This window comes from Cyprinodon tularosa, unplaced genomic scaffold (assembly GCF_016077235.1).
Source record: "Cyprinodon tularosa strain WSP-4 unplaced genomic scaffold, ASM1607723v1 ctg11, whole genome shotgun sequence".
In the NCBI taxonomy this organism is placed as follows: domain Eukaryota; kingdom Metazoa; phylum Chordata; class Actinopteri; order Cyprinodontiformes; family Cyprinodontidae; genus Cyprinodon; species Cyprinodon tularosa.
Window position 1 is genome coordinate 2,580,643 of NW_024037893.1, and position 14,063 is coordinate 2,594,705.

At 38.4% G+C, this 14,063-nt stretch overlaps 2 protein-coding genes across 3 annotated transcripts; one reads left to right on the forward strand and one right to left on the reverse strand.

The window, feature by feature from the left end:
* Positions 1 to 549: 549 nt before the first annotated feature.
* lyar (Ly1 antibody reactive homolog (mouse)) lies at positions 550 to 4,988 on the reverse strand. The gene is made up of 8 exons (XM_038295658.1): positions 4,565 to 4,988; positions 3,181 to 3,295; positions 2,990 to 3,097; positions 2,709 to 2,789; positions 1,415 to 1,733; positions 1,234 to 1,293; positions 954 to 1,039; positions 550 to 812 (listed from the first exon to the last, which is right to left on the reverse strand). Exons 1-8 carry the CDS (start codon positions 4,684 to 4,686, stop codon positions 675 to 677), a joined length of 1,029 nt encoding a protein of 342 aa, XP_038151586.1. The 5' UTR covers positions 4,687 to 4,988; the 3' UTR covers positions 550 to 674.
* Positions 4,989 to 5,754: 766 nt separating this feature from the next.
* On the forward strand, positions 5,755 to 12,948 carry zbtb49 (zinc finger and BTB domain containing 49). Of its 2 annotated transcripts, none has more exons than XM_038295671.1 (8): positions 5,755 to 5,835; positions 6,192 to 6,362; positions 8,684 to 9,819; positions 9,931 to 9,977; positions 10,071 to 10,144; positions 10,893 to 10,975; positions 11,084 to 11,245; positions 11,773 to 12,948. In XM_038295671.1, exons 2-8 carry the CDS (start codon positions 6,211 to 6,213, stop codon positions 12,492 to 12,494), a joined length of 2,376 nt encoding a protein of 791 aa, XP_038151599.1. In that variant the 5' UTR covers positions 5,755 to 5,835; positions 6,192 to 6,210; the 3' UTR covers positions 12,495 to 12,948. The 2 variants fall into 2 exon arrangements, with proteins under 2 accessions (XP_038151599.1, XP_038151608.1); XM_038295680.1 differs by lacking the exon at positions 5,755 to 5,835 and adding an exon at positions 5,969 to 6,105.
* Positions 12,949 to 14,063: the final 1,115 nt, after the last annotated feature.

Genomic DNA, 14,063 nt, shown 5'->3' on the forward strand with positions numbered 1-14,063 from the left:
AGTATTAAACTATTTTAATACTAGAAAACTTGAGTAACAACTTGACTAAAACCCAGAGTATGCAGTATATTGTTACAGTTAAGCAGTGTGATGAATGAGCGTCAGTGTTAAACCTCCTGGGATTAGAGGAGCTTCATAAAGCTGGGCAAGGTTTACTCCTTCTGTGTGTGTATGTGTGTATACAGGGTAAAGAAACTGCTTATTCTAGCTGTGGAAAATCAGAAAGCATTAAAACTTCACCTGAGGCTGACACCAAGCTTCTTGCTTCTATGGAGCTTCTGTGTCCCCGGCCAAGTGAACCCCGTTCGCAGTGTGGAGGAATGTGCATTAGCTGCATCCCGTGTGAGTGAGATTCAGCTCAGGTGCACCTCTCCCCATGTCTTTTCCCCCTACGCCAACATCCAATCCCGCAGATAAGGTGCCATTTCCCGGCCTTACCGTGAGCTTGGAATGCGGCAACAGAGCAGCCTTCCATTGCAACTGTCATTTTATAGATTAAACAGAACTGGCACGTTCTAAGGAAGCATATATTAATTACACTGAGCGGGCTCACTTGTGTATAGCCATTTAATCCATGAGATTGGTCATTTGTATTAAAAGCTACAAGGGAGAAAAGCAATAGCAACATTCGTTTAAAACAAACAAAAAACATGAAGATGCCATTAAGGAGAAGTCTACTGAACAAGTTTTACTCTGTCTTTTAAAACTCTAAACTTGGGGTTTTTGGTAATCTTCTTGTTGAAAAGAGCCAACACTTCCTCTTCTGTTTTAAAATGACTGTCACCAATGAAAGAGTAGTAGGCTGCCAAGACCTGCAAAGTACAGGACATCATCTCTTTAACCAACAAAAAAGGTATACCTTTAAAAGACAATTTAAAGAAGATCACATTCATGCTGGAGTATTGAGGTAAAGATGATTCAGTATGTCATGTACAACAGAAAATATTGCTTACCTTCTTCCTGAGTTTCTTCACTGACAGTTCCTGCTCAGGTGACTCTCTCAGCACCGCCTTGATGTTTCCCTTCCAGTTGAACTTGCCTGTAGGATTGATATTAGAAACATAAATAGGCTTTCTGGTACCCAAACTGTTATAAAGAGGATAGCACTGACCCCTGCTGGCTTTGTTAATACAAAATATTTTCCTACTTATATGCGTTCAAATAAATGAGGTGTACTTGTGTTCATTAAAATGAGATGTAAAGTTTGCTTTAAGGTAATTTAAAGCAGGTTACCATGAGGAACAGCTTGATTTTCAGTCTCCTCTTGAATGTGAATTTCTGCAGCTTCGCCAACTAAAAAAGGACAAGAGTTGATAGAGAAGCTGATGTTACCGGATGTGCAACTTGACTGAATAAATGTCATAGTTATGAAATGCAAGCTTCTTCAAACAGAAAATGTAAATGTTTTATTTACACTTTGTTTTCTTGACTGTGTTCTCATCATCAACTCCATTTTCAGTCTGCTCCTCATCTTCTTCATGTTTTCTCTTTCGATCCTTTTTTTTCTTTTTTCCTGTCTGACACGTCACTGTTTCTTCTTCTGGTCCTTTGTCATCCCGTTTGGTAGCTTTTCCGTTTTTTTGCTGACGGGCCTCTTTGCGCTCCCGTTTGTTCAGCTTTTTCTTCTTTTCTTCAGCATTTCCCTGCTCTTCTTGTTTCTCGGTTCCATTAGTGTTTCGAGCTTCTGCCACAGAGTCTAGGGTTTCTTTGGACGGCTGTGTGGCTGGAGGAGCCTAACAAATTATGAATGGAAGATTAACATTAGGTTCGATTATATTTTTAGAACTTTAACACCCGATATTGAACAGACTAACAGATGTTTGACTATTCAGTCTCTGAGTTACTGCACATCATTCTGTCAGTAAGGCACTCAATCCTTAAAGATGTGTGCATATATTAGGCTAAAGCCACGTTGTGCAAGGGTCCATTTTGCTTTTCACACATATAATCATAAAATGGCCAAACTAGGGATCAAGGAGCATTTAAAAATCGTACAATAAATGCTTTTGTATGCCATTTTACAGTAATTAGTATATCAACAGATAAAATGGACAGTGATTGTTTAACGTTAAGAAAAAGGCTGAGTTCCAACAACACTTTAAGTAAGTAATAAGGAATCAAAACAACATACAAAACAAAACACATAATCTGGAAAAAAAAAAAAAGGTTTATGAGAGACTTTTCCATGCCTCTTGAACTTTTTTAATGTACCGTACATCTATAACCCTCACAATGTGTGATAGAGAACACATCAGTCCCGCTGTGAAACACAGCGGTGGCAACATGGTGCTGTGTGAATGCTTTTCTTCAGCACTGACAGGAAGGCAAAGCAGTCCCAACTGGAAGATATAACCAGCTAAATAAAATGTAATCCTGTTAGAGCACCAGATATACGACCGAGTTGGAGGGTCATCTTTTTACAAACGCAAGACCCCAAGCGTAAAGGCTGAGCTACAATGGAACAAGTTAATGTTTTATATGAAAAGGATCGCAATGAATTAGTAATGTAGAATAAAGACTTAATATGAGACAGAAACAGAAATGCAACGAAGTCTAATTTCAGTACAATATATTTCTGCACATTTAGGTCTGCATTTGAGGACTTTCATCTTTTTAAAAGCAGAGGAGATTTTTACTATTTGTCCCGCTGAGTTCTGACACAGCTCAAAATTCAGAATGATTTCACTCAGACTGATGAAAAAACTTACATTTTCTGCAGAATTAATTATGTTCCACACCTCCTCCTGCAGCCCAGTGTTTACTATTCTTAAACTGTTCATCATCCAGTTCTGAAGAGGAAAGAAAACAGATTTAACTGATTAATGATGATCTGGACACAATAATTCAACCAGCATTCATTTATGCATAGTTTTCTTCCCTCATTTAAACTACTTTAAAGATGATCCTGCTTTCAATTTCATATTTAGAACATTAAATTGTCATAGCAGAAACCATAACATAAAAGTTTACTGTTTAGTGTAACACTGACCTGAAATTTTGCTTTCTTTCTCGGTACGTTGTCATAACTACTAACTTGATGAAGCACATCTCTCAGCTTAGCACTGACCCCGGGTTTGCTCATGGCTTCATTGATTCTCTGCATGATAAAATTAAAGAAAGTCAGAATTAAGAAAAGCAAACCTATTTATTTAAGCATAATGTATAAGGAGGAATTATTACCTGTAACCACTGCTGTTGTTTCACGTCTCCCTTGTTTGCTTTGGCTTCGTAACCTTTTCCACCATACTTTTGGTCCTCACTGATACATTTATTGTGGTTTTTGTAGTCTTCCCCCCTATGTGTTAAAAAAAGGGACAAAACCCAAAGAAACGTCAATGTATTTGTTGTGTGATTCAAAGTAAACGTTGAAAGAAAACACGGGACAACCAGCGTACGTTTCTGTTCAACTGTATTGAATAACAGACGTTCTGATACAATGCTCTGCCTTACATACCAAGGGACTCAGGTTCCCTCCAGTGGTCACATTTGGTATTACACATGCAGGTCTTATCACATAAACACTGGTTAACATCACAGTATTTTCCAGTAATTGTTTGAGATTGAACTACAAATGACCTGCAAGGAAAATCATACGTTCTTTTCATTTCAGTAAGTGCTTTTTTATTTGTACTCATCCCCGGTCACCCTGTCATTTCTTAAGAAAACCATGTATAACAAGATCCTTAAACATAGACTAGTGCATCCTAAAGAGTAAACCCCAGAGACCTAAGATGAGCGGAGTGGTGTATGTATCTTTATATTGGAGAAACCAAACAACCTTTCCACAGATGCACAGCTCAACACAGACGAGCTACCTCCTCCGGACAAGACTCTGCCGTACATCTACACCTTATGGATAAAGGAAACTCATTTGAGGACCAGAATGTTCACATTTGGACAAAGAAGACAGGTGGTTTGAAAGGGGTGTGAGGGGAAACCATTTATGTTAAGAGAGGAAAAACCAACCTTAATCAGACGGTATGGACTCAAGTTTTTCAGCTCTCAAAACCTACAATGCAGCGATCGAGTTGATTCCTTCTCGCCATCATCTCAACCCCCATCATCATGCAGGGGTCCAAAACACCCCGCCCCATTTCAGAGGCATAGACCAGCATCGGGTTAACAAAGAACCCAAACGACTGGACCTGTTAGTCTGGTTCAATTTGCATGTTTTCTAAGCCAAAACAAGGATTTTGTTTGGTTCAATCTACAAAAGAAGCAAAACGTCTTCAAACTTGGAAACAAATTGGATTCTTTTTAAACATTTTTGGACATGTATTTTTTTTTTCTGTAAATGAGCCAGTGTTAGCTAAGTAGCTAATTTTCAACTGTATAACTGAGATCTTTCAGATGAATCTTCTTTGAAAATCAGGCTGTTTAGTTTTCTCAAAAATATTAAAATTTCTGGATTATATGTAGCACAAATAATGGTAAATGGCGTGTTCTTGTACAGCGCTTTGTCAAGTCCGAGGACCTACAGTACTTTACAACACTGCGTCTAATCTTAATCACACCACAAGGCTCCATACATCTGAAAGTAACTGGTTAAAGAAAATTTTTTTACCAGAAGTCTTTTCCACAGTCGATGCAGGACAGAACTTGGCACCCACGGCATTTCATGACATGTTTATCAACCTGAGCCTTTTTCAGGGATTCGCCACATGCGTTGCAGGTGAAGAAAACCATTGTCAATACTGTTTTATCTGTGTGGGTCCTTTACTACTGCTCTCCTCTCAGGCAGTCAACATGCGGGATGAACAAAACCAGCTTGGGGCTGAAAAGGGAACAGGCTGATCGTTATGCTAGGTCAATTTAACGTCGCTAAACTGTGATGAAGAGGAGCCGCAAGTATCAAAGGGTATCTGAAAAAGTATAAATAAAGTAAATCCGATTTGAGCTTGGCGAAATATCCGCACGTGGGGACGAATGTTCCAGGTCGTCTGCGTAAACTTTTCAAAACACACGTGACAACATCCGCACGGAACTACATTATTAGGGTTCCGTGTCCAAACACAATCCCGGACAAGGGTTCCGGGTAAAATCAACCTAAAAATTTTGGTTTGTATACATAAACCATCTGCGCATATACCAGTGGAGAGTATAGAACATTTTCTCAGTGGGGCAGTGGGTAGCACTGCTGCCTGGTAGTAAGAAGGTTGTGGGTTTGATTCCCGTCCTGGTGTCTTTCTGCATGGAGTTTGCATGTTCTCCCTTTGCATGCATAGGTTCTCTCCGGGTACTCAATAGACTGGCGACCTGTCCAGGATTTACCCCGCCTCTTGCCCGTAGACAGCTGGAGATAGGCACCAGCAACCCCCGTGACCCCACTTAAAAAGTCGTTCAGCGGGAATTTTTTTGGCCATTTTGTGAGTTGCGCGTAATTCAGGAACAAAAGGCATATTTTATATTTATATATATTATATATATATATATATATATATATATATATATATATATATATATATATATATATATATATATATATATATATATATATATATATATATATATATATACTGTAACTGGAGCATGTAACAAAAGTAATTTCCCACTGGGATTATTAAAGTATTTCTGATTCTGATTAAAGAACAAAACGTATCCAATGTTACTTTTATATTGAAACTGACTGATGCTGCCAGACACATTATGGCAGAAGAACAAAAAAATAACATCAGTCTAAATCGTTTTTAAAATGGTTTAAAACATATTCTCTTTTTGAGAACCCCTTCATTAGAAAACGTATTCCACAACAAACGTGTGGTGCACTATGCGCGTTGCACCAGGAAGTGACGTATGTTGTTGCTGCAGTTAAGTGACCTATCATCCAAATAAAAGGTGGGGGGCTTATTTTTTTATTAGAAATCACACTATTTTAGACGTGTTTCTACCGAACGAATCATCATTAGAAGTACATCATTAGAAATACATAGTATATTTTCATTTAGAGTGTTACTCATACGGGTTAACTTAACTTTCTGTGGCCTACGAGCTAACTGACTGATCCGTCCAAATTTTTGCATGGGTGGTCTCGTAGCTTAGGTTATGTTTACTCCGGTGTGTTTTTTCACCATATACACGAAAATTTGGATTTTAAAAATGCCAAATGTATGCCAATTACCCTTAAATGTAAACGCGAACCATCCTTTGGCAGTTGTTGATGTTGACTATTGTGTTTTGTCTTTATGAGGTAGTCAGAGCAGCTGGTTCACCATGGACAGCCTGTCCAGCCACAGCTCCTACCTCCTCCAGCAGCTCCAGGAGCAACGGATTCAGGGGCTTCTCTGTGACTGCATGCTGGTGGTCAAAGGGGTTTGCTTTAAAGCCCACAAAAATGTCCTGGCTGCATTCAGCTCCTATTTCAGGTGCCTCTATGTCCTCATCTTTTCAATCTTTGCTGAATTCTTGCTTTTAAAATACAGTGCGATGTTGTGTAGAATAACCACATGTGTACAGGTGCATGTCATGCAAAGTGTAATATCATAGAAAAATGTCATCTAGTTAATAATAATAAATAATAATAATTGAACTTTATTGATCTCACATTGGAGAAATTTACCTCTGCATTTAACCCATCCCCTTGGGGAGCAGTGGGCTGCCATCGTGGGATACCTGGCAGGAGCGGAGCCAGATGGGGGGCCAGGGGTGGCCGTGGCCACCCTTAGCTAATAATTGGCCACTCCTACCATTTTTTCCCTCCAATACAGACAGTGGCAGCAGTAATAATCTTAGGTGGAATGTTCTAACTTATTTAAAATTTAATTTTTCATATGTTAACAGTTACTTGACAACAAAAATACTGCGGTCAATTATGTACATCAACATACTAACATTAAAGATGTTAGATACCGAATTCATGCGCTTTTAAGAACTAGATTTTGTCTTATGGGGTAAAGAGAAAATTATGTCTCTCATGTCACTGAAGATTCATAGATGATTTGCAGAAATAAATAACTACTTTAATAATAAATAATCAATTTAATGTAGATATTAGTACATGTAAATATAGATTTTATGCAGAACGGTTATTGATAAATGTAGGTAAGACAATGAATCAGATGTTTAACCAAGAACTCAAGCGTAGACTTTTAATTTAGACAGCATGAATGCTAAAATATATGTGTCTTTTTGTTAGCAAATGCTGTAGGAAAGAAAAATATGAATGTTGTGGTCGTTCCTGTTGGAACAGTGTAGATTGACTCTGAGGTTCTGGCGCCTATGTGATTTTGGCCACTCCTCAGTGTACATTGGTTATTGCCTGGCCACCCTTATTAAAATTTTCTGGCTACTCCTCTGGTGCCTGGGAAGTAGTGTGGGGTTATGGGTCTTTGCCCAGGCAGCCAGAGTGGCAGTCTGTGGGAGTGGGGCTCAGAACCTTAGGATTCCAAGCTCTATGCCCTAACCTCTAGGCCGCCACTCCTTCCCTAGTTCAGCAATCTATTTCAACTTGAAACTCTAATATTATGTAAATCCATGACTTTCAGATTGATTTAAATTCCAAAGTGTCATTTTTAGTGTTTGCCTCTGTTCATTGTGATGTTTATGAAATGCAGCAAATTGATTTATATACAAATTTGCACAAAAAGTATCCTTTCATCTTCTCCTGCTTATTCCGACAGGGTTGCAGTGGGGCCGATGCCTATTTTCTGTAGTTTATGGGCGAGAGGCAGAGTACATGAAATTATACAAAACACATTTTCAAAATGATAATAAAAAAAACAAAGCTTTCATTATGGCATACACTGTTATGTGGAATACTGCTCCTCAGCAGATGTGCAGTAGACGGTCAATTAGACTAGCTGGTTGAATCCACCTATATTAATAGTCAGATCTAGGAATGGGCTTTTCTTGGATGGGTGTACCGAAACTGAAATTTCTCCCCACTGCAGTGCTGCTACAGGCTGTGTAACAAATAAAGCTATTCTGATTCTGAAAACCCTATATAAAGACAAAGTATCAAGTATAACTGATAATTAAGTTTGAAAAAGTGTTGCACAGGCAACATAAATGACCACAGTCTTGAAGATAGTATGATTCAACAGCTAAGGAAAGAAGTTGAATAATGCTGAAGTGGGTGCCTCAAGATTTCAAAGGGATGCTGTCCCGTTTGCTTGAGGTCCAGAGGAACGTTTAGAGTCCAAGATTATTTTGAATCATTTCATCTGATGGTAGTTCCACATTGTTTTATGAATTCTAAAGTCAGAATAGCATCTACCTGAAGGAATTAGAGCTGAGTTTCTGCTGAGAAGGGTTACCATTAAAATGTTAGTGGAATAGAATATATAAAAAATTATTTTAAAACTAATATTTCTTTTAGAGTAATTAAAGAAAAAAACGGATCAATTTCTACGTTTAATCAAAATAGGTTTACATTAACATCTTTAAGGGGGATATTATGAATTTTGGGTTTAACTTTATATTTTAGCAGACCGGTTCATTCTGTGGTAAAAACAAATGTTTTTAGTAGTTTTGTGTAATATAAAAAATTCTATAAAACTGGAAAAAAAATTTTTTTTTGCTTTTTTCTTAGCCATAATCATCGAACATAGAAATAAATGATTGCCTGCAAAATATCTATCATACTTCCTTTTTTGAATGATATTACTGAAATAAATAAGCTAGTAGTATTTTAATTTATTGAGATACATCTGCACATGTCCTTTGATCTTTGACTTTATCTTTTCAGGTCTTTGTTCCAAAATCCTCCTAGTCAGAAGAGTGACGTGTTCAACTTAGCGACTCAGGATGTCAGTGGCATTGGTCAAATACTGGACTACATGTACACCTCCCATATCGACATTAATCAGGATAATGTACAAACGCTCCTGGACATTGCCCAAAGTTTGCAGGTCCCAAATGTGCAGAGCATGTGCAATGCATTCCTCAAACCCTGCCCTCCACCTGTAGAGATGCCTTCCTTTTCCCTCCCAGGCATGCTTAGCTCAGAGCACGACTGCCTTTTGGGGACTAACCTGCCTCATGATGTTGACCTCAACTGTCCATCTGATCCTCAGAGGCCCAGCTTTTATAGTGACATGGATCACGCAAGGAGGATGCCAGTAACGGTGTCTAACAACAGCTCAGCATGTGACTTACAAACCAGCTCCCATGCACCTGCTGAGAAGCAGCTTGTTCATGGTTACAAACTGCGTAATTTCTACAGCAAGCAGTACTTTAAACAAAGTGCAATTCAATGTAACAGTTCATCATCAAATCAAGGTCCAGGCCCTTTGGTATTAGTGGAAGAGCAGCAATGTCAGCTTGGAATGAGCCAGAGTGGCAATAACGCTCCAGTGAGCTTAGGAAACACAGTTCAGCCTAGCCCTCCTTGCACAGTGATAACAGTGGAAAAAAATGCTGTCTCTTCTTTGACGCCCACAAATAATTTAAACCCCCCTACCTGTGACCCAGCCAACTTCACAATCAACAAGCCTGTACGACCCAAGAAGGCCGTTTACCTGAAAAAATACAACTACCTCCGGTCACAGAAAGCTTTAGAGGAGATGTGCACCGAGTCAGTCGCTGAGCCCATCCTCAGCTGTCCCAAAGAGAGTCATCAAGGGGAACCTGTTGCTCAGACTGAAGCTCCAGATGAATTTCCAGAAGCGCCCACAGGCAGCAGCCCTTTAGTAAGAGAGGAGAGTTCAGAGGCACCAGACACCCAGCTTATCAGTCCCCCCCCTGGAAACCAAGAGGAGCAAAATGGGAAGCCTCAGCCAGAGCCTCCTCAGCAAGCAGGGAATAAGCAGTACTGCTGTGAAGAGTGTGGGAAGATCTTCAAACATCCCAGCAACCTGGAGCTTCACAAGCGCTCTCACACTGGTATTAGTTGTTTTATTTGCTTTAAGTACACACTAGCACACAGTAATCACATTTATCTCTAGTGCTTCACTGATTGAATTGTTTCCAACACACACTGATTTTCTGTTTCAGGAGAGAAGCCATATCAGTGCAATATTTGTGGCAAAAACTTTTCTCAGGTATTTTTCTTTTAAGCTGTATGATAGAATTTTGCATATTTGCTCTGTAAATGTTGAGCTGTTGTTGGGCAACAAATGGGCTTTAACTTCCAGGCAGGGAATTTACAAACCCATCTGCGGCGACATTCTGGAGAGAAGCCGTTCATATGCGAGCTGTGTGGTAAAAGGTAGTTTACTTCTTGTTTATTTCAGGTTTGTTTTTAACTATGTCGTTTAATATGTTAACTTTAATTTTAGCATGTTATATAATGAAAAATATCCCATCTGGAGAATAATAACCAAATAATAACCGAATAATAACCAAAATTAAATATTTATTACCATCACACAGAGTGACCAGATGGTTTAACAGTTCTCCTAGTTTTGATGCTGAGGGTCTTTTATAGTGAATGGCTTAATTTAATCTTAACAGGAGACTTAAAATACAAAACTGGTGGTTTTTATATGCATACTGTTTGATGGAATAATCAGAATGCAAAATCCAACATCTTCCATTCCCAATCTCCAGTCTCACAGGAACTATTTGAGATGGGCTAAAGATGGGAAACCAAAGCTGCTTCCTAGAGAGAAGCCATAGGTGCATGATCTGTTCTATAGTGGGCTGTACAAACTGTCCACAGTATCAAATATTGGGCAGCTAATTATTACACTTCATTTTCTAATGGAATATCACTGACGTTGCAAAAAAAATGTAAAAACATTGATCTGAAGTGTTTATTTACCTCACCTTATGTGCTTAAATAAACATGATCTTTAGTGTTAGATTAAAAATAAAACAAATCTTCATGTTTTTTATGAATCAATAAGGGGGTTGCCTCCAATTGTAATAGTACCGTCTCTCGGCACAAAGCCCTAGAAACGTATTTTAACCAAATAATTCATTCAATTTAATTGATTTCTTTTTTTTTTTACCAGCTTCACTGCATCAGGAGATGTCCAACGTCACAAAGTGGTTCATACAGGAGAGAAGCCACATCTGTGCGATATCTGTGGCCGAGGTAATGTTACATCTATACCCCAGTTTTGATAGATTGCATTTTCCTTCAAAGGCTCCGCTGAAAAGTTGCATATATAAAAGATGTTTTTCTTTTATGTCACTTGCTTAGGGTTCAACAATTTGAGTAATCTCAAGGAGCACAAGAGGACTCATGCAACAGATAGGACATTCACCTGTGACCAGTGTGGAAAGTCCTTTAACACACACAGAAAGCTGCTGAAGCACAAGGCCCGTCACACTGGAGAGAAACCCCACAGCTGTGCAACTTGTGGTGAGGAACCATGTGTCTATTTAGGACTGGGTAACAGTAGATTTAAGTCTGTGTGGATGTTAGTCTGTGAATGTGCTTCAGAAATTCAAAAAGTCACATTTTGAAGTCATGGCGAGGTTTTTGTTGATTTTATTTATTTATTTATTTTTTGTCAAAACCAAAATGGCAGAAACTAGTGATTGCAGAATAGGTTGCCTTTAAAATACACAATAAGATAGAATTTTGTTCAAATAAACTACACAACATAGATTTTAAAAGGTGTGATTGGATTTTTGTGCAAGAATACAACAATAAATATTGACTGGAGGTAAAATTGGCTTGATAAGGTTGACTGAGGTGACAGTTCCCTTCACATCAGAGTTTATGAAACTAAAGATTTCTTTGTTCCTCCATTAGTTAAAACAAAACAGATCAGCAAATTTAGCTTTTATTATTTGCAGTTTTAAAGGATAACAAATCTGTATAGTCTGCATGTGTTCAGTTGATGTGTTCAGTCCTTTACTTGGGTAATGTGTTATTTCTTCCAGGAAAGTGTTTTGTTGGCTCAGGAGACCTTCAGCGTCATATACGATCACACACTGGTGAAAAACCCTATGTCTGCGATACCTGCGGAAAAAGCTTTACCCGCTCTGCCATGCTGAGGAGACACAGCAATATGCACTGCAAGGGACCCCCTGTCTCAAGCCCAGACACAGTCAGCTCTAAGCAGACTCTAAACTCAAATGAACCAGACTCATTTATTAAACCTATCAGCCAGAACAAAACATCAGCTGAAAAAACTGAGCAGCACTTTTCTGCTATGATGCCTGACACAGACTTAGGAAAACCTTCTCCATGTTGTCCTCCACAGACACAAGCAATACAACCTATAGAAACTCCAGGTCCTAGAATGCATCTTAGCCCAGCACTGACTCCCCTTCCGGAGCTGCGCTCCCTGGTTCCCCATCACCTCCTTACCTCCAATCACCAGGAGAGAAGCGTAGCTCTGCTTCCTGCAGACCGCGTAAAGCTGAACAAACCAACTCAAGAGGCTGTGTACGGTCCATATGTGGAGAACGGGAATACATGCTTAGACAGAGACCCTGCAGGGAGACCCTACCTGCCCCCTTCAGACAATCACTGCAGTTCATTCACAGGATCCAGCAGGCCTAACAGGTCCGGTGAAGGCCAGCTTATCTCCAGTGTGACTCTGTGGGGCCTGGCAATGAAAACGCTGCAGAATGAGAATGATAATGACATGGAGCAGTAAATTATTACATCTGCTTAACTAGGAAATACTTATACACAGTTGAAAGTATGTCTGTTGTTTAAAATTGGCTTATTTACATAAATAGTCTCAAAGGAAATGTGTATACATAATACAGATAACTGAAACTAAAAAATAGGCTCTTCTAACTTAGTTATAAAACTAATATCTCAGTGATGTATTTTATTAAACATAGAGATGATGATTTTCTGGTAATAAACCGGTCTGAATGAGGTAATGGTGGTTTTTAGCCTGTGACATTGGATACCCACTAACCATTAGGATGTGTTCCAAACATCCCCAGTGATCTATCAGCAGGATGGCCTGTAACAAAGCAGAATTATTTATCTTTTATATACAGCATTGCACTTTAATGTTACTGCTTAAAAACAAAAAATGTATTTTAATTTTATTTTGAATTATATTCAAATAACAATAAACCAGCTATGCCTTTTAAGCCTCTGTGTTCTTGATAAAACTCATTTAATTTTCTTTTCATCGCTTTTAAATACGAACCTGAATGACTTAAGGACCCAACTTTGGACACTGATTAGGGATCAGTAATAAACATCTAAACCTTTTAGTAATATCTTTTATCTTAATGTATGTTAGTAACAGTTGTAAGTGTCTGCTTTGGATGAAGATTAGGACATACCTGATGTTTAGGAAAGGATCCATTTACATTTATGAAAAATCTAACTCTTACTGTTTTTTTTTTTGTTTGTTTTTTTTACAATAAACTGGGGCAGAAAAATATGTCTGCACAATTGATAAAAATGTAGTAAAATAGATCGTAAAATATGCTGCTACTACGAAAAAAAACTAAATATCAATAAGTGGGAATGCTTAAGCATTTTCACTTAGCACTAAATGTATAGATGAACCAAACCAGTTTATTCAGTGAAGATGTTGGTTCCTTAGAAATCTTAAAGAATGTATCTGAAGAACTATTTTGATATACTTTACTTTTTTTGAACTGATTAGAGTTTTTTGAATGTTCATACATGTAAGTATTCTTAAAGAGACCCATCTTAATGCCATTCAGTTATTTGAGGGCTATGCTGAAGAAAAGCCAGGAAGTATGTCCAGACCAGATTGGTTTGATGTGAAATAAAAGGTGCAACAGAGGATCTGCAATGGATTTTATTGATTAAACAATTAATAAACTTTGGCATTAAGCTAATAATAGCTACTGGGTCTTTAAACTGAATAATAATCTAAAATTGTGGTTTAAAGCAGGAAGACAAGACGATCAAGTTTATGCTGAAAATCCATACTGCTATTATTATAATCTCTTGGCTGTCAATATAATTCGCATGTAAGCACTGCAGAAGATGCATGCAGCCTTAACAATGTTTAAGAGCTGCAATGAGCCACTTATACGCACAGTTCAGAATTTAAGGTATTGCTGCTGAAAGGTCTACGGAGGGAGCTAGAAACTACCGGGTTTCTAACTACACATCAACCGCCGACTTAAAGTCACAGAGGTACTAGATGTGGCCGATGTTCTAATGGCCAGTTGAAGGCATCTCTTGCAGAACACAACAATGGGTTAATCACAAAACAGCGAAC

What these genes read in the sequence shown, in the direction of transcription:
- lyar (XM_038295658.1), bottom strand. Translation starts at nt 4,686, where the DNA reads ATGGTTTTCTTCACCTGCAACGCATGTGGCGAATCCCTGAAAAAGGCT. An exon ending in CACAGTCAAGAAAACAAAGT is followed by an intron (nt 1,294 to 1,414) that starts GTAAATAAAACA and finishes GTCCTTTTTTAG; the next exon opens with TTGGCGAAGCTGCAGAAATT. An exon ending in AAATCAAGCTGTTCCTCATG is followed by an intron (nt 1,040 to 1,233) that starts GTAACCTGCTTT and finishes TCAATCCTACAG; the next exon opens with GCAAGTTCAACTGGAAGGGA.
- zbtb49 (XM_038295671.1), top strand. Translation starts at nt 6,211, where the DNA reads ATGGACAGCCTGTCCAGCCACAGCTCCTACCTCCTCCAGCAGCTCCAG. An exon ending in TCACAAGCGCTCTCACACTG is followed by an intron (nt 9,820 to 9,930) that starts GTATTAGTTGTT and finishes TTTCTGTTTCAG; the next exon opens with GAGAGAAGCCATATCAGTGC. An exon ending in TGCGAGCTGTGTGGTAAAAG is followed by an intron (nt 10,145 to 10,892) that starts GTAGTTTACTTC and finishes TTTTTTTACCAG; the next exon opens with CTTCACTGCATCAGGAGATG.